Below are 27,483 nucleotides of genomic sequence, written 5' to 3'. Positions count from 1 at the left end.
TTGTGACAAACAAATTGTTTTTAGCTGATCAAACCAGTAATTGGTGTCCACTCCTTGATACTAGGCACTTCAATGTAGAAAGCCAGGCAAGAGTTTCATAAGCTGCTCATACAATAGTCATTGTGACTAAAAGTTGAGAGTTTCATAAGCTGCTCATATCATGGTCATTATCACTCAGAGTTGAGTTACATCGTATTTATAATGTTATATAACACTTTCCCATTGCTTGTGACAGATAAATTGTTTTTTATTGATTTAATCAGCAATGGATGTTCACTCTTTGATACTAGTCGTTTCCATATAGACCACCAGTAACAATTTCATAAGTTACTGATTTTATGATCATTTTCACTTATAGATGAATTACCTAAAATGTGAAATACGCTTTGCACCCTGTTCCTAATGCTGTGTACTGCAAGAATGCTATTGAGTATACCTGATCTGCGTTGGGACTGGTTGTATTTCAACTAAATCTACATATTTGAATGACTACATTGACCGATTGATTTTTATTTGTTTCCTTTGATTACATTACCTACAGAGTGTGTACTTGTAATATAGGATAGGTCAACTTAACCTAATATCTTGAAATATTTAGTGTGCATATTACAATATGAAACTACATACTACAATTTTTCAGTTGATTACAACACATATATACAAGTATCAACAGCATTCCTCATTTTTATGCATATATTCCTTTACAAAATATTTTGTTTTCAATGAGTAATCCTTTTGAAGTTGTTGGACTGTACTTTCGCTTGTACTGTCTTATAGACTCGTGGCAAGATGCTTTATCAATTGTAAACCTGCTTATTGAGGACCTTTTTAGCAGCTCGCAGTCTGTCAGGTATTCTTCTCATCTGGCGTTTATTTCTTGTGTGACGTAAATGACCATCTGCATTTTTTCAGTAATTTATTGCCTTTGATTAATGAAATTATTGTTCTGCATATGCACATAGAGGAAAACGTTAATGCTTCAAATTACAGAAGACCATTCTGGATGAGTCTATTTTTATTCAGAGTGATCCTAATGGCCTTTCTTTGCCATAAAAAATTCTTTTTCTATCGTTATTGCTGGAGTTTCCCCAATCAGTAATGGAATGCTGTACACAATGTTCAGATAGAGCATGGTACACTGTGCAATGAAGGTTTTGTTAGTTTAATATACAAGCTGTTTCATAATAAAAATTAGCCTGCTTAATTTTTAACAGATTGTCTATACATTTTCTTCGTTGGAGTTTATTGCAACTGTAATTTCCAAAAAAATTATAGATGTAGCTTCTTTCAATCTTGAGTCATCTATGAATATATATATGTGTCTTACTTTTCTCTATTTGAGAACACCATGAACATTGTCTTTCTTAGATTTACCATAAAATCACTCTGTATGAGAAGAGTAGAATAGAGTGAACTTTTATTGGTCCCAGTAATCATGTACTACACAAGTTGTACATTCTGCTGTAGGACAAGTCAATTTAAAACAAAATATAGCATTAAATAATTTAAATTTATGATATTTTCATTATTTCTACATTGAGTTAGAATGTACAGAGCAAATATTGTACAAAAATAAAGAGAAGATATATTAAAGAAGAAGGAGCATGTACTATATTGGCAGATTAATATTTGTATTACAATGACATTTATATGTTTAATCATTAAGATTCTAGTATCATTTATATAATACATCACTAAGGAAAAGACACAAATCTTGACTGTACTTCCTGAAGAGACTCATAGAGACTACAGAAATTATAATGAGTCAGATAAAACACAGCATCTGATTTGAAATTTACCAGGTCATTTTTTAATTTAATTTCTGGGAATGTTTATTAAAAATAACTTGACCATAATGTAGGGTCCTTTTTATATAGTGTATTGTTGGTGGGCTCTAAATGAGTTTCCTTTAGCCTAGTGTTATAGGAGTGGATACTTTCATTTTTTTGGAAGTGGGTGAGATTTTCCATTGAATTTTTTTCACAAATACAGTTATTGCTTACACATATATACAAGGAAGTGGGACGATTTTAGTTTTTTAAAGAGTGGTGTACAGGTTTTGTTCCATTTCAGGCCTGCCTTTATTCTTAGAGTTCTTTTTTGTAGCCTAAATAGCTTTTGGTTAAGAGAAGAGTTACTCCAGAAAATAACTACACATTTCAGTTGTGGGTATATGTAGGCATAATATACAGTTTTCAGACAATCTTTGATGCAGTATGCTTCTAAAATTTTTATAAATAGCATGCATTGCTCAATTACTTACAGACTTTTTCAATATGTGTTCCTCATTTAAGATAATCTTGGAGTCATACACCCAAGAACTTCATGTAGTTCACACTCTTAAGATTCTTGTCAGATATCTGAATCTGAACAGTTTGTTCGCCTTTTTTCACATTATAAAAAAATTTGTGCCACTGTCTTACTTGCATTTATTATCAATTTGTTGTGATTGAACCAGTTCTAAATATTGTTCAGTGTCTCTGTTGCTGACTTCTGAAACATTCTCATTTGTATCAACACACTGTATGGTGTTCTCCCAGAATTCGTTTAGGTCATTCACATACGAAATACAAGAGGTCACAGAGCTGAGCACTGTGGCACTCCCTGCTTAATGGCTTCATAGTATGAGTAGTGTTGAGTCAATTTGCAGAAACTTTGATGATGTACTTCAACCACTTGTTTTCGACCATTTAGATATGATTTTATTTAGTTGTTAGATGTTCCTCTAATCCTCATGTTGTCAAGATTAGTCAGTAGTTTTGTGTTATCTATGATATCAGAAGCCTAAGAGACATCTAGACATATTTCAATGACATTTTCGCGATTATCTAGTTTCTGAAGTACTTCACTTAATAGTTCAAAAATTACTGTATCGATTCATCAGCCTTTCCTGAAACCATGTTGTGCTGTTGATAGTATTTTGAGCTCTTCCAGGAAATCTACTACTCTTCCTTGAATTTTTTTCTATCATTTTTGAAAATACAGATAGTATAGCAATGAGCCTGTAGTTAGCCACTTCATCCTTTTTACTTTTTTTGAGCAATGGTTTGAGCTCGGCAGTTTTTAGGCATAATGGGAAAATTCCTGTTTGAAGTGAACTATTAAAGAAGTGAGATAATGGTTCAGTAACGGTATCTACACAGTTTTAATAAGATTGTCTGGGATGCCATCTATTCCAGTCGAAAGGTTCATTTTTAAAGTTCTGGTAACTGACCTGACAGGACTTCTTCCTGGGTTGTTGAACCAAAAAAAAGTGAAGTAGGATTTATATTGGTATTTACAGGTGATACTGGACAGTTTTTGTAGTTAGATTTGATTTAACTTATATTGCTAAAATAAATACTGCACACATTTACTATTTCTTTTGGATCATGAAATTCTTCGATATTACAATCCAATTTGATATTGAAATTTTGCTGTTTGTTTCGTGAAAGTGGATTATGAAAATGTATCGTGTGCTTGTGTAACAAAATGTAACGGTCGTTTAGCTGCAACTGAAATGTGTCATGCTAATCGTGAAACATTACAGAAACAACTGCAAGCCCCTAAAGAACATGTTTTACACATGGAAAACATTGTTAAAAGCCTATCTGAACCACCACATGAAGAACATGGACGCTATCACACGTACAGTGAAACAAAGAAATGTGCAAAATGTAAACACATTTTAAAGGAATTTAAGGTTCCTTTAAGAAATCGATTCCAACATCTTGTTATGGATGGGGAACAAACTGATGAGTTTACCATCACAGACAAAGTGTATCGATCTAAAAAAGTCAAAAGTCGAATGCGTAACACGTCAGTAGAATCCGTCTGCTGCGAGAATGTAAACAAAGGGACACAAACGAAAACATACGTTAGTGCAGTTTTGCCTGCTTAGATTAGATTAGATTAGTTTTCGTTCCATAGATCCGTGCTGAGGAGATCCTCGTGGATGTGGAACATGTCAGTTTTTTTTTAAAGCTGAAATAACAATACTAATAGTATGAATATATACAATACATCATTTGTTTCTATTAAAAAATTCGTCAATGGAGTAGAAGGAGTTGGCCACTAGTAGGTCTTTCAGGCTCCTTTTAAACTGATCTTTATTTGTAACTAAATTTTTTATGTTTATTGGCAAATTATTGAAGATGAATGTTCCTGAGTAGTGGACCCCTTTTTGAACTAAAGTAAGTGCTTTTAAGTCCTTGTGCAGATCATTTTTGTTCTTGGTATTGTATGTATGAACTGAGCTGTTTGTTGGAAAAAGAGATATATTATTTAGGGCAAATTTCATTAATGAGTAAATATACTGAGAGGCAATAGTTAGTATACCCAGTTCTCTGAAGAGGTTTCTACAGGACATCCGTGAATTTACTCCACAAATAATACGTATTACACACTTTTGGACTCTGAAAACTTATGTTTGACTTGAAGAGTTACCCCAAAATTTTATACCATATGACATTATGGAATGAAAGTAGGCAAAGTATGCAAGCTTTTTCATTTTTATGTCGCCTATGTCGGCTAACACTCGAATTGCGAATACAGATTTGTTAAGGCGTTTCTGCAGTTCTGTGGTGTGCTCTTGCCAACTGAATTTATTATCAAGTTGTAATCCCAGGAATTTAAGACTGTCAACCTCTTCTATCTGCTCTTCTTCGTATTTTATGCATATGCTGGGTGAAAACCTCTTACAGGTTCTGAATTGCATATAGTGAGTCTTTTCGAAGTTTAATGTCACTGAGTTGGCTTTAAACCATTTATTAATATCCATGAAAATATCATTAGCAGATCTTTCTAGAACTACACTTGACATACTATTTATTGCAATACTTGTGTCATCTGCAAACAAAACGAACTCTGCTTCTGGCAGTGTAACTGATGAGAGATCATTAATGTACACAAGAAAAAGCAATGGCCCTAAGATGGATCCCTGTGGGACACCATATGTAATTTCTTCCCATTCTGATGATGACTTAATTCACTAGTCCCTTGCACTGACACCCTTTGTTTCCTGTTAGTGACGTATGACTTGAACCATTTTGCAGCACTGCCCGTGACACCATAGAATTCTAATTTACTTAAAAGGATGTTGTGGTTCACACAATCAAATACTGACAGCGACGTAAGAGGACTAGCAGGAATTCTTCGTTATCAGCAAGATTTAAATGTTACAAGCGTTATGAAATATGGAGCAGGTTTGCAAGAAGTTCTAAAATGTCCTGTGTCGCAAAATCATGAAGCCCCATCTATGTGATGGGTCGAAAATAATATGTCCGACTGGTGATATTTTGGCATTCTTGGTTAAACATGTAGAACCCTTGCAAGAAAAGATAAATGTCCATCTGCTTTCTTAGGGTCATCCAATAAGAACTGTGGGAGGTGCGTAGCATGTGGCCGAGCAGGAGATATACCGACAACCATTATATGTAATATATGCAAGAAGTTTGTAAGAAGCATAGTATGACCCAGTATCTTACACTTGCAACAACTGTAATGTTGTGACTTATATTCATGAGGCCTAAAATGTGAGGAACATGTACTAAACTAAAAAATAAACTAAGTAAAAGTCAAGTGAAACACTTTGTATTAAGTTTTAATGACATATTTAAATTGTACCAAAAATGGTTCAAATGGTTCTGAGCACTATGGGACTCAACATCTTAGGTCATCAGTCCCCTAGACTTAAACCTAAAGACATCACCCACATCCATGCCCGAGGCAGGATTCGAACCTACGACCGTAGCAGCAGCGTGGTTCCGGACTGCAGCGCCTAGAGCCGCTTAGCCACCACGGCCGGCTTAAATTGTACCCTAAAAGAGTTCAAATTATCAGGCTCGATCACAAAAAATATAGAATTCAAATGCTCAGTAACAGTATTCACAAGATAAACACTATTTTTCAAAAGTCTGGGACTGAGTTATGTAAATTATGTTATGTGACATAAAATTTAAAATACCCCGCGCGCCTGCTGGAAATGTAGGCGTCTGCTCAAGGATTAACATCTCTCGTTTCAGATTTTTGAAATTCGCGGAAATCGTCACAGGTTATTATTTGTCTAAAATCCAGACTCTCACTCAGTCAACATAGGGTTAGGAAAGCAGTTCGCAACTATAAACTTGAAGCCTCCAATTATTTCTGATTGACGTAATTTCAGTAAGTCAACGATATAAAAGTCGGAAGCTGAGTCACTGAAATATGCGTCAGGCCCAAAGATACATATCACCTGACACTTACTGGAAGTGGAAGGTTAGACAACAAAAGGCGGAGTCCTGGGTGGTGTGTGAAATTGTGATAATTTTGTTGATTTTACAATGGCAGACCTCTTGGTGGTTCCTCTAAAAAAACCGTCGGAAGTGGACTTGGTGAAGCCACTGAAGAACTTGATTTCTTCCTCTTACAATACGTCAGATAAAACGGAAGACTATAATGAAGCAATTAACGAATTTGCAAAACTCCGAAGTAATGCGGTGTGGCGTGCGTTTGAAAAGTACGAAAGCTCGTTGGAAGTGATTTACAGGTAAATATATTTCGCAAAGAGACTTTTGCGTGAATCATAAAGTGGTGACCGTATTGGTGCGTTTTGTAACTGTCAACGGTTTGCGATCTGACGTGGTTGTAATGTCAGCACTTGGGTGCGAATTTAGATACACTTTCTTCCACACCCTTTTTGGTAACTGTATTTTTTATGATCATCCTCTGTCCAAGACATAGTACAGCGTAAAAAACGAAGTGTGTTTCATGTCTCTCCGTTATGTTCAGTTTGCCCTCTACGTCTCGTGAAAATTAAAGTTGGAATTATGGCATGAAAATAAATATATGTCGCGCTTTTAACAGACAGTATTTTAAATCTGTAGTCCTATGTGAGAAAAAAATTATATGAACAGGAATTATTGGCACCTGGTTGTCATAAGTCTGAGATAGCTCTCTGTAGGAAGAAAATTCCGATGTGTGATATGTCTTTCAGGAACAGCATTTGACAATGGATTCATAATATAACAGTAGAGGGTTCTTGCCCTTGGGTTGAATGCCATTTCGTTGCTTTCGTATTTCTTTCTCCTCCTGAATAGGAAGCCAACGATTAAAATTGTTTGGGCTGTGTTAATGATAAAAAGCAAGATCATTCCTGTGGAGAGGATCCCACAGATTTCCTTCATCATTCCAGTCTTGTGCCCGTTGCCTATTGACCTCGTCATTGATGATAAGTTAAACTCTGATCTTTATTCGTTCTTGTCTTCATTTGACAAATCACATTCACTAGCAGAAATTCTTACCCATTCAAGATCCTAGAACTGGAATTGGCAAGAATCTCTTTTGCAGTGTTCACTGCATATAAACATTAATGCATTGTGTTCGTATCTTCAGAATTTAATGTGTGACTAAAATGGTCGTCTGTGGTATTACCCTTCAATTATAATAACATGTTTACTTTGAATGTAATGTAAATTAAAACATTTAATGCTTTCTTCAAGATCTTGCAGTCTTTGTGAGCTGTTTAATCTCGTAACATTGATTCATAATGTGTCACATGCTGCTGCTTCCATATTGGTAATGAAAATGTGGAAGCAGCAGAGAATGGTTATTTAGTACCGGTGGAAAACCATAGACAGCAATATATGACTTGTCAACAAATAGGATACGAGATGGAATGGATACGTTGTTTGTACACTTGCTTGTAAACAAATGCAACACGTGAATTCAAGCAGAAAGGGTTACATTGTGGTGCAGCAAACTTTCACCTGTAGGAGTGACTAACATACAGGCCTACTTGAGAAACAACTAGTTAATATTTGTGGATTGTCACTACTTTGACACATTACAGAATACTTCCATAGTAATAGGTGTTCATGATCCATCACAGTGCAGAAAGAAAAACAGTATCTGTTTTTATAATGGTAGAAGAAAATGTGGCTTTCTTTAGCCTTCATCAAAACTGAATTAAAAAAAAAAAAAAAAATGCAAATCCTAAGATACTTACTTGCCCATTTTTATAAAATACCGTACACATACTAATATTATACCCTTATTCCATAAAACTAAGTGTATTTAATGCAATATATTCTCATTTTTGGATGCTTGTCAAGTAATATTTAAAGTAAATGTTTAATAACCTTTCAACTGAGTCTTGTCATTACAATATTGTACGTAGACCCAACTGATAAAGTAAATGTAACACTGTCAGGTGAAAATATTCTAAAGTAGCATAAAACTTTTATCGACCTATTGGTGTCGACAGTTACTGTCGGTAAATTGCGTTTGTGAAATATCATAATAAGTAGACGACTGACATTTTTACCAGTTGTTTCTTTCTGTGGTGTTTTTTGTTGCAGTTATTATGATCAACTTTGTGCACTTGAAGGAAAGATTCCTTTCCATGAAATCCAAGTTCCATTCAAATGGAAAGATGCTTTTGATAAGGGTACCCTGTTTGGGGGCAGAATGAGTATGAGTAAGTATACATATGCACTGAATTGTCTTGGTTTTTAAAATTTCTTTTGCAAAGCACACAATTTTCACACACACGTGACCCCTCTTCGATTCCATATGTTGTAGTTAATGGTGTGTGGTGTAATGAAATACCACTTTGATTGCATAAATCCTGTTATCAACAGTAAAATCAAAAGTTTGATACTGATTGAAAGCACATGAAAGAAAATCATTTGGATTCATGTAGGAGTTATGCAAGCTAATGTTATGTGGCTGGGAAGTTCACCAGTTTGCAGCAACTTGTGTAATCTTAAAGGGCAGAACAGTGCTAAGACTCTACTGGGAGATCTTCCACTCCCTACATCAAAGTGCATGTTGCTAATGCCTGTTGGGAGGCAGTCATTGGAATTCGAGATGACAGAACAGTGTATGTGCATAGCAAATGTCTTTGCAAAGTTTATATTTCAGTTGTATGAGAGATACTAAGCATTTAATGTAACAACATTAACATACTAGATGCTATAGTGTAATCAGACCAAAGGCACCCATACCCTTGGGCAAGCCTCCCATCTTTCAAGGAAAGCAAAAAATATAGTGTAGCGAGGTGTTTTTCTTTCAAAAAACTTATTTAAAAATCAGTATTACACAGAGTTTTTGACAGGGTTGGAATGGGAGCTTTTTTATCAGACTGAATTTTCTAAGTGAAATACTTAGTTTGCAGGGGCAAAAACACACAAATATGTAATAAGTAATTTAACATTGAGTTTTATTTAATAATTTTTCCTGCATCTTATCTCCTTCGTACCCCCACGACGAACAATGATGTGATAGTGCACCACTTATTCATTTAGGTTGGTCTCTTATCTTATATAAGATGAACGTTTTGTGGAGCTCTCCATATACAAATATTACAAACCTTTCACGTCACCAGACATATTAAATATAGTTCTTTCAAAGCTGCAGCACTCTCGAGAGCTCGAATGTGATTAGCTGGTATTGAGTGAAGAATGGAAGGCTGATAAAATGTGGCAGTAATAAATAGATGGGCTATACAAAGAAACGAAACACGAGGACAAAATTATGGACAAGGAAGAGGAAGTACACGAAGGTTTGGGATGCCATTTTCCAAAAATACGTTGCACAAGGTGTAGTCTCTATCTGGAAGCGAACACGGTAGACAAACAGTATGGGCAATTGGATGCGGAAGGACTTCAGAAGATCAGCTTAGTAGATTGAATAACTGATAAAATTGGGGAGAAATTTATGGCATAAAGTAACTAAAAGAAGGAATCAGTCGATAGGAGACAACCTGGGGTGTCAAGGCATCGTCAGTTAGGTAGTGGAGGGAAGTGTGGGGAATTCAGATTGTAGAAGAAGACTGAGGCTCGAATACAGTAAGCGGCTCAGATAGGTGAAGAGGGTCCTATAGGATAGGCTCGTGTTGAACTCGGTGAAAAATGCCAAATTGCTGTTCAAATTGAGATCTGTGTTGAATTATAGGTCTCGCATAACTGGCTGGGCGAGCCAATTTGAAGGTCGAACGTGGGTAATGGCGTACCACCTGCGATAGGACTGTGCCGCTAGTAAAGCACCGCATTGTGATCGAAATGATTTTCAGGTTAACGACAGCTTTATGCAGAGCTTGTGCCTTCAGACCGAGAGCAGAAATCCTTTTCACTGGCGTAGTAACTCAAATGTGTTATCCCCCATACGTCACTGAATAAAGGTGTTTGATTCGCAAAAGAAGAGCCAAATTATCGTTATCAGAGGACTGTGCGTTGACCTGTTTGGTCTTTTTGATTACTTTTAGGATGATATCGAGAAATAATATTTGTACGTCTCGGCTAACACTTACGTGCTCGAGCAGAAAGGAGTTCCGAAAGTTCGCAGTGTGTCACTGTGTGCTTAATAATTTGTTGTTTTAATAGGTTGGTAGAGTTTGCAGTTGACTTTTTTTTTATTTGTCTGTTAGTAAACTGTTTCTCCTTAAGTTGCCACTTTTCATTTGAATCTATCTGTACTGTCAGTGTCATTAGACCTTCTGTTTCAGCTGTTCCATCATTTGCTTTTGAGAAAATGTGTGTGCTGTTCAACATTGCCGCTCTTCAAAGTGCCGTTGCAGCGAGTCAGAGTGTGGATAGTGATGAGGGCCTCAAACTTGCAGCAAAATTACTTCAGGTAAATAAAAAGTAAATGCCGTCGTACGTCCTCGCTGTTTATTTCGTGCGGTTTAGAAATACTGCACCCGTCTGTACAGACCTGCCAAAAGGGCTCGTCAAAATCTGGCCTACGTTAAATATGCACCTTAAGCGGGCTTCTAGTTATTCTTGTGATACTACATTTGCTGGCTACGCCATCTGACAGCCAAACTGTCACTTTGTGATGTAACCTATACCTTGTTCTATGTTGCAGATAAGCTTGTGACCACATCTAAGATTTCGTATTCACATTTGTCAGCTTAGCTAACTCGATACCAAACTGTCGCCTTCCAGTGTGACTTGGAGCTCAGGCTGCGCTACAGATCAGTCTGTCAACAATATAAAAGCAAAATAAATATTTGTTCTGTCGAATCTCTGTTCGTGCCTAAATAACACCACATTCTACATCCACATTATGATGTGGGCCAAAGCAGACACCCGATATCGGCTGGTCGATTCGACAGTGTTCCCGTACATTAGAGTTCTGAGAAATATCGGCACTATATGTGGCATTGTATGTGGGCTCTTTGTATACGGGGATTAAAATATGTGCAGATCGAATGGCTATGGGTTGCAGTACTGACGTAGAAATGGAGATTTGCACACGATAAACAGTTGTGGAGTGTGTATCAAACCAGTATTTGGACCGAAGATGATGACAGCAACATAAGAACGGTTACTGCTCGCCAAATCACAGAAGAACTGATTGGGGAAGGGATGTTAAAAACAATAATTTGCCTAACTTCCAGTTCAAAATAAACAGTGCAACAAATACTTAAATGTAGCAGTATAATGAAAAGGGTAGTTGCTACTCACCAAAAAGTGGAGGTGCTGAGTTACAGAAAGACTGTCAGAAAGTTAGCTTTCGGCCAATGATGCCTATGACAAAAATAGGCAAAACACACGCACACACAAAAATGCAACTCACACATACATGACCACGGTCTCAGGCAACTGGAGCCAGATTGTGAGCAGCATGGCGTTGTGGCAGAGGCAACTCTGTGGGGGGCTAAGGAGGAGGGATAGCAGGGTAGGGGTGGGGGACATCAAAGTGTTGCAGGGACCGGGTGGAGAGTGGGGCAGCTAGGTGCATTCAGGAGGTTACACAGAGGGCAGAGGGGGTTAGTGGAAAAGGAGAAAAGACTGGGTACGTTGGTGAAATAGAGGGTTGTGTGATGCTGGAATAGGAGCAGGGAAAGGCTAGATGGGTAAGGACAATGACTAACAAAGTTTGAGGCCAGCAGGGTTTATGGGGATGCAGGATGTATTCCCACCCGCACAATTCAGGAAAGCTTTGATGAGATAGGTGATGTTTGTGAGAGGACTGGAGTAGGTGGTGGTGGATGTATGGGACAGGTCTTGCATCTGGTAACCCTCCCACCAGTCGCGTCACAGATTCCCTAACAGCGGAGCACCAGACTGCAGTGCGTTCTCGTGTTTTCTCTAAACTGTCTAAGACCGGTGTAGTGCCCACCAGTCCTGTTCAATTTGTTTGTGCAAATGAGCAGAGTGTGCACAACATTCAGTCGGAGATAAGCCGGCCTTCGACAAGCACGCGCGGAATCCCTACACGTATCGTGTTCCGCGTACGAGAATGTGGCGTTTATTACGTACGTGTGGTGTCTGTACTTACTATTTACTGTGTGTTCCACATCGTGTTGGAGGAGGTGGAGGCAGACGTTAAGACTTTTGTCGGCGGTTAATTGCAGACCGCCTAGTAATCCCATTAATACTGTTCACTGACGGAGCAACTTTCACGTGTGACAGTACCGATAGCACTAGTAGATCTCGTCGGTTGTACGACAAAAACCTATGTGCCTTTGTGGAGACACATTGGTCGGTGTGGTACGATAGACGACCGGTCGATCGGGCCTGTCGCGTTACTGCACCGTCTTACAGCGCCCCATTATATAGACATTCGTAAAAGTGTACCTCGAGAGTTCTTGGTGGTGGTCTTTCAGTTGCTGTTCTTTGACATTCTGTCCATTACAAAGCTCTTCTACGGAAGTATTCCTTGTTCTATTCTTTTAATGTGGCCAAACCATTTCGGGCTATTTCTCTACATAGTTTCTGTTAGGTGACTGATCTGAAGCATATTTCATATTTTTTCATTCCTTAATCTGCCCCTTCTTATCTTACCTAGCATCCCTCATAGAAAGCACTTTTCTGTCACTTGTGTTCTGCTCGGATCGTTCTTTGTCCAAATCCGACATTCTGATCCACAGGTAAAAATGGGTAGGTAATATAACTTGCACATTATCATCTTTCCTTTGTTAGATGTTTTCTATTTCCTAATTATGTCCAATACAAGATAATAAAATTTAGAGAAATTTTCTGTCCTGTCTGGACTTTCATCCTTTCTCAGTTGGCTTACTTCCTGGAAGCACCAGGTTCTTTAATAATTTTTCCATTGCAACTTGCATCCTTAGTTTTTTGAGCCGGTTTTTGTTGCCTCATTTTCTGTTAAGCTCATTTCCACGATTGCTTCTTCAATTACTCTGTGCCAGGTATTTAGTTGTTCCTCCAATTTCTGCTCATTGCCTTCCCATATCGTCACTTTCACATTTGCCGATGTTCCTTAAGATGTTGTCCGTGACTGTATTGAAGAGCACTGTTGAGAGCGCACAACCTGTTTGAACCCCTCTCTGTTCCGAACTGTCCTGATTTTTGTCATCTATTATAACACAATTTAGGTTCTTTGTGTACATGTTTCTAAGTTGAGTTGCATTCCTTTTGACAGTTCCAGTCTGTTCAGACGTTGTGATATCTATGAATGCAACTGTGATGTCTTCTCCAGATTCCAATTTCTTTTTTACTTTATGTCTGTCTGTAAACATGACATCCATAGTTGCTCTTTTGGGACGAAATTCTTGTTCTTCTCCACTTAATTGTGGTTCTATCTTATTCCTGATTTGCTGTAAAATTCCTTTCTTAAATCTTCATGCAGTGCTACAGTAACGATAGAACCCTGTAGTTACAACAGAGCACTGTGTTAACCTTCGTAAAAATAGGTTCAGATTTCGGAAATATTCTTTCCATACTTCCAAAACTACTACTCGTTCACACACAGGTTTTCCTCCTCTGTTGACGGCTCTCGAAGTATTTTCTTTTTCCTTCCTTCCATTACTTAATACACACCAACGAACGAGTGGCAGTACGGCACTATCGGCCAGTGCGAGTCTGTCTATTTGACGTCACTTTGGCGAACTGGGTATCGGTGGAGGTGAGATGAGGGTTAGGTCAACACAGACACCCGGTCCCCGAGTGCTGAGAATCCAACTCGGGACCTCGCTACCTAGAGGTGATAAGCTGTGAGCTGCAGACACGCTGTGGTGTATTATCGTCTTGTGATCCTTAAAACTCTTATATTTCCCTTGTGAATTTGTCCCGAGACATCCTCTTAGCCAATTCTATAATTTTTCTTGCTGCTCTGCTTAGTTGTTCCCATTTGTCCCCATTATATTCCATTCTGTTCTTTGAACTGTTCGCTCATTCCTCCACGGAGTTTCTCTCCGTGTGACATTTGTCAGTGTCGTTCCACACGTTTCTTCTGCAGCCTTGACGAGGCACCGTTCTGACCTCCTCTGTTCTTCTTCTATATCGGTCCTCCCGTCTTTGGGAAGCTGTATCTTAATCCTTACCCTGTATATCTCTTGGGTTCCTCCAGTTGCACCACTCAATTTTTGCACTTATTTTTCCTCCATTCGTACTTTTTCTGAATTTCTTCAATTTCCCTACAGATAGTCTGAAGTCAGTGTCAAGATAGCACCCTCTATCACTTGCACTTTTGTCGGGCTTCTTAAGATTTCTTCCGTTATTATTATACGGTCTATTATGGATTTCTGTCCCGAAATCCGACTATCTGGGAAAGTTGTGACTGCTATATCTCTTTTCTTACTCCATCCCGTACCAATTATCCATCAATTTCTCAGGTATGTCTAGTAATACATCCCTTTCTTCATTTCTGCGATATTCTCCATGGCTTTGGTGCCCTCTTCCATTATTCCCAATTCTAGTATTAAAGTCTCCTATAATCACAGTCCTAGTAGATGTTACAGCATCCCTCAGTTTAGTGATAGAAATGTTTTATTCTGATTAGCCTGTACTAACACAGATTAATATATTACTGTTCCTCCTAGAATACCCTGCACATCTGACAGTTGGCAAAACTTCTGTTATGTATGTGTGCGTATCAACTACAGGGGAGTGCTTGTCTTTCCTAATTTTTGTTTGTTTTTATCCTGGAGTTTCTCTTATTGTAATATCTGTTTACTTATATCTTATACCCCACTTTCTTCTCGTACTCTCTCTCAGATGAAGACTAATTGGAATTGTAAGTTTTAGGATTTTGTGATATACGAGGGTCGTTCAGTAATTAAAGAGGCAAATTGATCTGGAGAAAAAAGCATTTATTTTTACAAAACGGTACTTTTTCTACCTTTAATCATAATCCCCTTGAACATTTATGCACTTGTTCCAATGGGCTACAATCTTTTTTATTCCGGCTGCAAAGAACTCTTTACCTTGATGTTTGAACCAATTTCCCACAAACCTTTTCACGTCCTCATTGTCCTGGAACCTCTTCCCACGTAATGCCTCCTTCAGTGAATCAAACAAATGGAGAGAAATCACTAGGTGCTAAATAAGGACTGTAAGGGGGATGAGGCAGTACTTCCCAGCCCATTTTGTTGATGATGGTTTCACAGGTTAGTTGAGCAATATGAGGACGTGTGTTGTCTTGCTGGAGAATCACACCTCTCCTCTGAGATCCACGGCATCTCTCTCTCTCTCTCTCTCTCTCTCTCTCTCATGGCTAGCTTCACCTTGTTTAAAAGCAAATCTGAGTAATATTGGCTGCTCTTCGAGATAATCACAAAAAAGTGGACCATCAGCATCCCAAAACACCGTCGACGTGACTTTTCCTGCTGTTGCTTGAGTTTTGAATTCTTTCTTGACGGGTGAACTGGTGTGCTACCACTCCATGCTGTGTCTTTTTGATTCTGGCTCATAATAGTGAACCCAAGTTTCATCGGAAGTTAAAATTTTGTTGAAGTGCTCACCTTATCTTTTATAATGTTACTTCAGGTCTGTGCACGCACTCAACGTTTCCTTGTGTAGCCGCGTCAACTCCTTTGGGGCCCATCTCTTACATGTTTTGCAGTACTTCAGCTTGTTACAGATAATGTTATGAACTGTACCAGTACTAACTTGAACCTTATCAACTATCATTTTCACAGTCACACGACGGTCGGCACGAATAATGTTATCAATTCGATTTTCAAGTGAGGGAGTTGAAACTGCAACTGGTCGACCAGAACTGTGTTCGTCAGTGACCGAGTCGTGACCATTTTTGAACTACTCTACCCACTTGCAGAAATTTGCACGATTCATACAACCTTCACCACAAAATTTAGATATTCTACAGTATATATTCACTGGTTTCTCGCCTTCAGCAAGCAAACAACAAATAACAAACATTGTTCGACTAATGTGGACGTTTCGAGTGGACTCGCCATCTTGAAATGTATTTTTGAGGTTATGAACAAAACAATGTTGATACATCAGCTGATCAGGGCTCATCCCAGTGATGCCAACTTACAGCCATAAAAGCACCAAAGTCGCCTTACTAACAGCTTTTCCCCTGGACAAATTTGTCTCTTTAATTATTGAATGACCCTCGTATGTTGCAAATAGTTGATGATCTCTCTTAAGTTTGCAATGTTCAATAATGTGTGCTTTTCTTTTAAAGGAGTCATTAATTAGAGATTTTATACTGTTTGCTGTGTTTCTTTTTCCTGAATGGATTGTTGGTGCAACTTCTGGTTCCCTGTTTTCCCTTTGCCCTCAGGTGATTGAAACACAGCTACAGTGAATCGATGTTAAGTCCCGACCTGTGAGTTTTCAGTGTTGAATTTAGTTTTAATTTAACTCGGTAAGTGCATACCTAAAAGTCATTAAAGCACAACGAGAGCACTTAAGTACATTAATTTGTTCTAGAGAAGTAATACTGTCTTTGCCAGATATGCCATCTAAATTGAGACGAGATGGACAAACTGTCCTAGTGAACTAATACAATCGTTACTTGAGATGCAGAGGGTACAGACTAGCTTTTTTGCCGTGTGTTGCATGTGCAGCAAGCAGCCGGAATCTTCAACTACCTGAAAGCCAACGTGATGTTGGCGATCCAGCAGGAGCCGACGCAGGACCTCAATCCGGAGACCCTGGGTGCACTGTCCTCGCTCATGATCGCCCAGGCGCAGGAGATCTTCGTCTACAAAGCCATCCACGGTAAGACCGGCAGTCGCGTTGCTCCTGGGGCGGTGCGGTGCTCGTGTCGGGCAGCGAGGACGCGCCGTGCCTCCGGGCGCGCGTCAGTAGGGTGTTCGATCCGTCGTCTGTCGTAGTAAATAGTTTGGTGCCGAGTTTTAATTTTCTGGTTTTGTCACACCTTGGCATTTCTGTCACTGATAAGTGCGTACGACGGACACGGGCGTAAAGAAACTTACGAAATATGAAGTGAAGTGTGTTAGCTTCTGAGCTAATGCAGTCCTCTGACTTCACTACTGGTGAGTCCGTCACCTCAATCTGTGCCGTGCCAACTGTTGACCCGACTCTTCCCTTCTATCCTAATCTAAATCGCAGGCTGCCCTATCCACCAGTGTTACTACTGTGGAGATTCTGCCTCGAGGATGAAATTAATAATATTTTGATACAGACAGTTTATTAGCGAAAACTGTATCAAAATCTCTAAAATAGTTCCCGAGAGTAGCCTGAATGTACAGACAGAAACTGCAGCAGGGGAGTTTTGTTCGGAACACGTGTTGCAGATGAGATTGTCTACAACAAATTGACAGTGGACCCCATTAGGCGGAATATTAGGCCTCGGGACTGTAAATTCCAAGTAATCTCAGTCAAAACAGGTGTCGTCTTTGCCAGTGGTCTGCAAATGCTGTGTCCAGTGTGGCAGATAGTAACAGCAGCTGAGCAGTGTAGCAGGACACAGCTGGCTGTTTCTCTCTCTACATTGACAAGTACTCCAGTAAGCACCAGTCTGAGTAGATCGGCCCCAGTCGCAGTTTGTTGCTAGCGTACATTACGTAACTCGACACACCCGACATCCCTGAAGGATTTCCTTTTTTTATAGGATTTACAAAACTTCTAGTTTTATTGTAAAAAATTACAGTACATAAAGTAAACAAGATTGTTGTGTAGTAGTAGTATTTGAACACACCGCGGTCACGAAAGAAGTATTCCTTCGCAGGACGACACGGGCTGAGCCGGTGTAGCGGCGGAGGTGCTTCTCGGCTCAAGTTGCATTCCGGATCGCTCGACGTACATTTTTTTCTGCGGTTCCCGTAACTGATTTGGGAGACTACCTGTATTTTCCTTCTGGGAATCCACAGCCGTGTACAGCTTCCGGGGAGCTCTAAGTGGAGGAGGCGGCACCCAGTCTCCCCCTCCTGCCGACAGTGTGGCACACTTTGTGCAGAAGTTCCCTCGAGGATCCCGACTGAAGACGACCGGATTTTCTCGATACGGCTTATTACGCTGTTGCAGGAGTAAAAGGTACCTAGAAAAGTAAAAACAGTTTCTGCGTACCTCCTCTTCAGAAAATATTTATCTGCTAAGTGGCTGTAGGCTGGGAGTAAGACTGTGTTCGAAACTGAAAAGGTACGGGGTTTTGTCGCCCGTCTTGTCACCGAGATTATTTCTGTAGCAGAAAACAGATTTTTTGCCACTAGTCACTTCATCCGGGGTATTTTATTTTTTCTAACTTTGCAAGTATTTTTTATCTTTTCCACTGCCCGTTCTTAAATATTATCGTACCCGATCGTGTCAGAATGCTAGTCCTCGACGAGGCGCCGCTCTTCCACCTCGCTTACCGAGTGAAATAGAGGACGCGTTTCCTTGACGACAACTAGCTGCTCGCGTACGATAATTTATACGAGTGAGCGTCTGGAAATGAGAATAAATTCTCGTATCGTTGTTACGAAAACATAACTTAAAAGATAGAACTATCTTTGCAAGCTTACCGTCGACAGATATTCGTTTCCTTTCGTACCGTCACTGTCTCTGTCACAGCTATCGTATAATAAAGTGAAATTGTTTTGACGGTGAGTGCAGTGACGTGTTCCTGTGACCGTCAGTGTGCCAGGGTGCCGTTATTGAGAAAGATACCACAATCTCTAGTTAAAGTTACAATATAGAGGAGAGTTAATAAGTAAAATTAATTTCGTTTTTGTATTGCCCGATGTCATCGGAGCCACGTTTGTGAGCGACAGTGGGTGTAACAGGTAGGCTCCACAAATTTTATTTGTAGTGTGTCGTATATCTCAAATTACATCAGCGATGTGGTATTTTGGTTCTAAATTGAGAGAACGGAATCCTTTTTTTCCTCGGCTGTGGTCTTGTGCTCTTGGGTGTGGTAACCGTTTTGAGGCTTGTGCAAAAGAGAGAGAAACAACATTTAAGGTTGCAGCATCAGCAGCCAATGTGTACATGTTTGCTTCAGATATTTGACGTGGGACTGTCTGCTGGGTTCCTTACTTCAGGCAGCAGGCACCTTTTCTGCTGCCCTCGTGAGTTTCTCACAAATCCCAGAAATCCAGCCCGGAGCCTCGTGTTCAGTAACGAGCACAGAAATTTGATTCCACCGGCGGTAGAAGAGCACGGTCTGTCGAAGATTGCGAGGTCACTCGACCCGTTCGAAGTAGTCGTCCCGGCGTTCGCCTGGAGTGATTTGGCCCGGACGACAAAATATCTAAACTGCAATTCGTGGAGAAAAAATATCTTTATTTCCCTCTCATTGTGTTTCTTGTCCCATTCCCCTGTATCTCAGATGTAAATTTAGTTAAATTTGACAACGAGTACAGCTAAATGGGAAAATAAAAAGAAGTCCTTGTTTTTCACCACAAATTTTTGATCAGCTAACACCCCCACAGTCTTCCATTACTGTGGAAGCTACGAGAAGAAATTAGAATTGCTGGAGTGATGTTAAGTACCAGACTATGGAAGCAGCCAGAGTACCGATAATCTTCCCATTTGCCTTTCTGTATTCAGAGATTTAGGAAACAATCTTGTCGAGTGCCTGTACAGGGATAAGAAAGAATTGGCTACCAAAGGAAATTCGTCTTGCAAATATCTCTTAAAAGAACTTGCTGGAAATTCGTCTTGCAAATATCTCTTAAAAGAACTCGCTAAAATATCTGGTACTGCTATCAGCCATTAATTACCTCCCTTATTATATTTATTGTAATGTCAGTTCTGTCCCTCAAGCATCCAGCTCATTTTCCTAATTTAAGAAATACTAGATCCAGTGCCTAGCCATCCGTATTTAACGTAAGGCAGTCGGGAGTCCCTCAGACGTGTGACAGTTTCTGTACTTTGTATCGTCCCGTGTTTGTACTTCACGGTGGCCGTGTCTGGACGAGATAGCGGTGTGGAGTCAGACTGATAACGTGCAGCAAACAGGCCAGTGATGCTTGGTCTCGGTAAACAGTTGCACTCGTTTGCACTGAGTGCTCTGTGACCTCTCGAAATGTTGCAATTGTGTACAGAGTAAATTATCCTTCTCACAGTTAAACCAGATCGACAACTGGGTTTAATTGTTGACTGTAGTAGTATGCTGCAATCCCCTAAGTATTGCTCACAAAGGGATCGTAAGGAATCGTGAGGACGAGATAAGTTTAATTGCAGCATGCACAGAGGCATTTAAATAATCATTCTTCCTGCGTTCTGTAGGTGAATTGAACTGTTAGAATATATTCAGTCCTGTTTGAGTAATACTCTGGAACCAGTTGCACGAGTGATTTGTAAGCAATCTCCTTTTGCACTGATAGCACTTCCCTTGTCTTCTACCAGTAAGCTGAAGTCTACCACCTGCTTTACCCACGACTGAGCCTGTATGATCACCGAGTTTCGTATCCCTACAAAGTTATACACCACGTATTTGTACGAGTTGGCCAATTCCGACAGTGACTCATTGATATTAGACTTTTTGAATTGCACAATTTTACACATTTAGATCGACCTGCCAATCTTTGCACCACTTTGAAATCTTATCGAGATCTTGTTTAATATTTATGCAGCTTGTTTCAGACTGTACTTCATTATAGACACCTACATCATTTTCAAAATGTCAGAGGTTACTATTTATTTTGTCTGCAAAGTCATTAATATACAACATGGACAGCAAGTGTTCCTGGGGCTCACCTGAAGTTACTTCTACATCTGACATTGACTCTCCATACGAGGTAACACGCTGTGTTTACCCTGCCAAAAAAAATTCTCAAGCTATTCGTAAATTTTTCTCGATACCCTATGTGTTCGAACTTTTAACAGTAAGTGTAGGTGTGGCACCGAGTCAAATACTTTTTCTACCTGACTGACGTGAACGTCATTGTGTTTGAGCTCAGAATATGTTCGTGTGTGTGTGTGTGTGTGTGTGTGTGTGTGTGTGTGTGTGTGTGTGTGTGTGTGCGCGCGCGTGTGTGCGCGTGCGCGCGCGCGCACGGTGCTATAAATTTGGTCGTATACTGGTAGGTGTCAGACAGAGGAATACTTGTATTATGTAGCAAGGCATGTTACTATTCGAACCTCTAAAAGCAATTTGGAATAGTTCAAATATGCCTCAGTATGAGACAGTCTAATAGGGTTGGAAATGTGTGTGCGGCTGCATGAGATGTCTGCCTAAAATCTAGTCCGTGGAAATTGTTCATTAGAGTTCTGCATTTTTGTGCTATTCTGAGTAAAACTCCAGACATTGTCTCAAAAATTTATTCAGAAATGATTACAGAGTAGTCTGCCGTTTCTGTAACTTCCAAACAATAGGATGTCAGTTCAAACAGGCAAATAATGTAATTCTCAACTATAAGCCACGAGTAAAATATTGCGTATTTTCCTCTGGCATAACAGTTCATTACCGAGGATGAATTTAGAGCAAATTATTCGACGTGCTTGAAACAAATCACTGTAACTTTCTTCTGTCCTTGTTCCGACTGCTTTGTGAACTGAGAGCTCTGACGTAGCATAAAATATGAGAAAACGGTTGTCTCTCAATCATTTATTTAGTTCAGTCCTCTGAAATACTTCTCATTTAAATCTGTCTTCACTTTGTAATGAATTCTTTGTTGCAGATAGATGCATCGTCATGCAGTAATAAGCATAATTTATTCCTTTTTGGTAAGCAGTCTCTCTTGTAGACTGGCTCTCATTTTCACAGTATCGTATCGAAGAATTGAAGGTTCCCCTCTGTTTTGCGTATGACTGAACCTATTTTGTTCCGTTTCTTACCTGCACAGACTGTTACAGCCAGGTGTTTGTACAGATTAGTCTTAGGGTAATGCTGTTTGCATTTTGTAAAGTGAGCAGTTTTACATTTCTAAACATTTAAAGCAAATTTCAAATCTTTACACCACTTTCGAAACGTGTCGAGATCCGCCTTGATATTTGTGCAGCCCTTTTTGGCCGGCAGCTCTTTGAGGTGACTACATTGTCTGCAAAAAATCTGAAAGTGGAGTTGTAGCCCCAGTCAGCCGAGGCCGAAGAAGGTGGAACAGGGGAAAAAATTCGTGTAGTCGCAAATTGTTGTACGGGGTAGGAGAGAATACCACAAACATCTGCAGGGGTGAGTGTTAGGATGGGGGGTGGGGGGAGGGGGAGTGGAGTTAAACGTTACTTTCTTATTTTTCTTGAATAACTTGAAAGCTACTGTTTGTAGTGAAAATGTTCATTAGCACAAAATTAACTTACATTCAATTTCCTGCAAATTGGTCCTATTAATTTTTACTCTAGTATTAATAGTTTATGCTTCGCAGGAGATGGAAAAAATGTTTCATTGGTGTAAAAATGTTCATAAAATTAATGTTAGTCAAGTGAAATGGGTTAAGGACAAATCTAAAATATGTGTACCACGTCTAAGTGCAGTAGAGTCTTTTTAACAGATACATTGTGTTCTGGGGTTGTAACGGGTGGAGGGGACGAGTGTCGAGGGTAGAAGCACGGAGGAAGGTGGGTCTCCGCATTGGGAGTCACGCATTTCCCTCCTCTGTAGGTCTGTCCACAAACTGGAGAGCGAGCAGGTGACTCCCCACTCTCTCTCTACACCCCACTGTGTCAGCAGAAGCAACTCCAGTCTGATCCACACAGTTATACTGACCTTCCAGAGTGCATATGATGAACTGAACTGCTGGCAACACAGTACACGGATGTGCCCGCTGCGGGATTTATTTTCCACAAAGTGAATTGATACTACACAGAATGCAGATAAGAGTTACTAATAATACTAACTCAGGAAACATGTACAGACTGAATGTTTGTAAATCAGTGCACTCTGTCCTCCACTGATAGACGGGGAAATCGATCCTTAATCGTGTACACCAACTGTAGCTTTTCTTGCAGGGAAGCAGACTTCCCCCGCCACGTGTACTGCTCACTTCAGAGTTAATAGGCAGACCGTACTGCCGCAGTATTTCCTGTCCTGTTAAGTGAGCTATTACGTAAAAAAGTTTAGACAGCTGTAGCTGTCAGTCGTCCACCAAAACGAAGATCCTATCCCGACAGCAACACACCGTCAGTACGTATTCGACGGCGGTTCTGCAACACCTAACTCGATACTGCTGCAGATCTACACACACAACTCCTGACCGCAGCTACTTAAGAGATCTCAGAAAAGCAGTGTTGAAGAAACTGAGATTTCATTACTACATGTTGGAGGCCACTATAAGTACAAAAAGCTGAAAATAATCTTGTGAACTCTAAAAAATAAATCGGAAACGGGTTGCTGTTCAAATTTCTAAGTTCAAAGGTTCTTTTAAACTTGCATTAGGATTTTTTTTATTGATTTTAAGCAAGACCATCAGCCCACATGTGTTCAAATCATTAAAGTTCCTGTTCACAGTCCTCGTCACACGGAAACAGCCAGAATTTTTCCTATACAATTCCGAAATCATTTACGAGAGTAACACAGTTAATAAACTGCTACTTACTTTTGCACTCGGCATTCAGTGGTTGTCTTTAAATAAAGTTTTTGCTCGCCATAAATACTCAGTAAAAAAAATTTACTTAGTATCGTTATGCTTTTAGTTCAAAGTTTACACACACGATTTACTCCAGAACAAAATATCTCTCGACTCTTAAAATTTCACAAATAGTTAATGGTAAACACCAGCTACCTTTATCACTGTACCGAAATGCGGAAGTCACAATATCACTTCATTTCACACATAATGCATTCGGACACTTTCAGCATGACCCGCTCCTTCAAAAGCCGGTCCACCACCTCCTTCTTCTCTCTCTGCCTCTCCCAGAACCTCTATCTCGTGCGTTAGGTGGCGAACAGTCTCACTTATTATTGGCTGTACAGAATTACAGCCAATCAGAACTGACTTTCAGGGTGCGGCTTGCGCCAAAATCTAGCAAGAACCAACTACTGCTCTCAGCTCATTGACGTCAATAAAATAAGCAACTCAAAACTCTCTTGTTAAACAAATAAAATGAAATGTACTTTAAGCTGTACTTTACATCTGGAATTTAACTATATAGTCGCGAATGTTCTGGCTGTCTCTTACATACTCAAACATGCTTGGACATTTGTCATTCACTAGTAGGGGAACCATTGGTGGATTCGTTCCCACGACACAAAGCTGGAACACTTGGAAGTTCCTATAGAGAATTACAAACTGAAAATTTAATATTGGCGAATGTCCCACATACACTCACAGAAGTACTCTCTTTCACACTCACCCTAACACAAAACATAAATATCTACTTGAAATTCTTAAAGTTATTACTACAGCAAAATTACGAAAGGTTTTCTAAAATGAGAACTTTCAGAAAGAAACATTCCACATGGGAAAAATATATAAAAACAAAGATTCCATGACTTATCAAACGGGAAAGCGGTGGTAGATAGACACAATAAAAAAAAACACACAAACACACACACACAAAATTTCAAGCTGTCGCAACCAATGATTGCTTCGTCAGGAAAGAGGGAAGGAGAGGGAAAGACGAAAGGATGTGGGTTTTAAGGGAGAGGGTAGGGAGTCATTCCAATCTCGGGAGCACATATAAATTCCCCCAAAGGTAAGTCTTCCTGCTCCTGTGTCTGTCTGTCTGTCTGTGTGTGTGTGTGTGTGTGTGTGTGTGTGTGTGTGTGTGTGTGTGTGTGTGTGTGTGTCGGATAATTACGTTTTTTACTGACGTTTTAACTTCCAAATTATGACAGTTATTGACTTCAGATTTTGACAGAGTGTTCCTTTACACAACAAAAGGTTATGTACCTAATATGAAGTTCCTCAGGCTATTTCTAGATCAGTTATTAATTTTTACAGTTGGAGAATGTAATTACACTGTAAGTGCCTCTCCGCTACTTTCACACACTGCAGTCACGCTATATGGTCACGACGCGCATCAGCAGGACATAGCTCGCCCGTTGCAGATCGTATAAGGTTCTGACTGCTTACACTGGAGCCCACATGCATTCATACAAGAAAGCTTCAATAGACAAATTGGCGATAGCACCCTAGCTGCGATGCTCAAGTCCTCTGAATTCCGTGACGGGAGAGATTTGTGCATACTAATGGCAACACAGTTCACCGTGAGAGAAGTGAAGTAACTTTCACGTAATTCGCCAATTCACTACTGAGTGATTACGACACGGTTACACGGCTTTACAATACACTGCTAGCGATAGACAGCGGTGAGTGCACGCCAGCAGACTGCATCGCTAGTGATTGGTAAGGCGTGCAGCGGACGTCGGTATAGCTTTGTGAAACAGTCTGTAGTTGCTTCTCGTGGCACAATGGGGTAGGAAGAGTTGGGAATCACTTGCTTGCTGGTCAGTTTACATACAAAGATTGGAAGTGCCGAACCACAATCCAGTGACATGACGTATGTTCTGTGTCTACCTCCACCCTGTTACAAGCCAGAACAGAAAGTCCCTTAAAACAGCTGCATAGCACTTCAGTGTGGTACAAACATTTAATTATTGTTATTGTGGTCTTCAGTCCTGAGACTGGTTTGATGCAGCTCTCCATGCTACTCTATCCTGTGCAAGCTTTTTCATCTCCCAGTACCTACTGCAACCTACATCACTCTGAATCTGCTTAGTGTATTCATCTCTTGGTCTCGCTCTATGTGTTTTACCCTCCAAGCTGCCCTCCAATACTAAATTGGTGATCCCTTGATGCCTCAGAACATGTCCTACCAACCGATCCCTTCTTCTGGTCAAGTTGTGCCACAAACTCCTCTTCTCCCCAATCCTATTCAATATCTCCTCATTAGTTATGTGATCCACCCATCTAATCTTCAGCATTCTTCTGTAGCACCACATTTCGAAAGCTTCTCTTCTCTTCTTGTCCAAACTATTCATCGTCCATGTTTCACTTCCATACATGGCTACGCTCCATACAAATACTTTCAGAAAAGTCTTCCTGACGCTTAAATCTACACTCGATGTTAACAAATTTCTCTTCTTCAGAAACGCTTTCCTTGCCATTGCCAGTCTACATTTTATATCCTCTCTACTTCGACCATCATCAGTTATTTTGCTGCCGAAATAGCAAACCTCCTTTACTACTTTAAGTGTCTCATTTCCTAATTTAATTCCCTCAGCATAACCTGACTTAATTCGACTACATTCCATTATCCCTGTTTTGCTTTTGTTGATCTTCATCTTGTACCCTCCTTTCAAGACATTATCCATTCCGTTCAGCTGCTCTTCCAGACCATTTGCTGTCTCTGACACAATTACAATGTCACCGGCGAACCTCAAAGTTTTTATTTCTTCTCCATGGATTTTAATTCCTATTCCAAATTTTTCTTTTGTTTCCTTTACTGCTTGCTCAATATAAAGATTGAATAACATCGGGGATAGGCTACAACCCTGTCTCACTCCCTTCCCAACCACTGCTTCCGTTTCATGTCCCTCGACTCTTACAACTGCCATCTGCTTTCTGTACAAATTGTAAATAGCCTTTCGCTCCCTGTATTTTACCCCTGCCACCTTTAAAATTTGAAAGAGTATTCCAGTCAACATTGTCAAAAGCTTTCTCTAAGTCTACAAACGCTAGAAACGTAGGTTTGCCTTTCCTTAATCTTTCTTCTAAGATAAGTCGTAGGGTCAGTATTGCCTCACGTGTTCCAACATTTCTACAGAATCCAAACTGATCTTCCCCGAGGTTGGCTTCTACCAGTTTTTCCATTCGTCTGTAAAGAATTCGCGTTAGTATTTTGCAGCTGTGACTTATTAAACTGATAGTTCGGTAGTTTTCACATCTGTCAACACCTGCTTTCTTTGAGATTAGAATTATTATATTCTTCTTGAAGTCTGAGGGTATTTCGCCTGTCTCATATATCTTGCTCACCAGATGGTAGAGTTTTGTCAGGACTGGCTCTCCCAAGGCCGTCAGTAGTTCTAATGGAATGTTGTCTACTCCTGGGGCCTTGTTTCGCCTCAGGTCTCTCAGTGCTCTGTCAAACTCTTCACGCAGTATCATATCTCCCATGTCATCTTCATCTAAATCCTCTTCCATGTCCATAATATTGTCCTCGAGTACCTCGCCCTGTATAGACCCTCTATATACTCCTTCTACCTTTCTGCTTTCCCTTCTTTGCTTAGAACTGGGTTTCCATCTGAGCTCTTGATATTCATACAAGTGGTTCTCTTTTCTCCAAAGGTCTCTGTAATTTTCCTGTAGGGAGTCTCTATCTTACCCCTAGTGAGATACGCCTCTACATCCTTACATTTGTCCTCTAGTCATCCGTGCTTAGACATTTTGCACTTCCTGTTGACCTCATTTTTGAGATGTTTGTATTCCTTTTTGCCTGCTTCATTTACTGCATTTTTATATCTCCTCCTTTCATCAATTAA

General features: G+C 39.8%; 1 protein-coding gene across 8 annotated transcripts in view; it reads left to right on the top strand.

Moving 5' to 3' along the window:
* The first annotated feature begins 6,198 nt into the window (after positions 1 to 6,198).
* LOC124552690 (programmed cell death 6-interacting protein) overlaps positions 6,199 to 27,483 on the top strand; it is a 141,995-nt gene continuing 120,710 nt past the window's right edge. For 6 of the 8 annotated variants that reach the window (XM_047127029.1, XM_047127028.1, XM_047127026.1 and 3 more), the window contains exons 1-4: positions 6,199 to 6,505; positions 8,316 to 8,434; positions 10,463 to 10,590; positions 16,745 to 16,898. In XM_047127029.1, the coding sequence (XP_046982985.1) occupies positions 6,300 to 6,505; positions 8,316 to 8,434; positions 10,463 to 10,590; positions 16,745 to 16,898 (607 nt within the window). In that variant the 5' untranslated portion in view covers positions 6,199 to 6,299. The remainder of the gene's footprint in view (positions 6,506 to 8,315; positions 8,435 to 10,462; positions 10,591 to 16,744; positions 16,899 to 27,483) is intronic. The other 2 variants (XM_047127030.1, XM_047127031.1) reach the window with 1 other exon arrangement.

This window comes from Schistocerca americana, chromosome 10, assembly GCF_021461395.2.
Source record: "Schistocerca americana isolate TAMUIC-IGC-003095 chromosome 10, iqSchAmer2.1, whole genome shotgun sequence".
Classification (NCBI taxonomy): Eukaryota; Metazoa; Arthropoda; class Insecta; order Orthoptera; family Acrididae; genus Schistocerca; species Schistocerca americana.
This window is presented reverse-complemented; position numbering and strand designations above follow the sequence as displayed.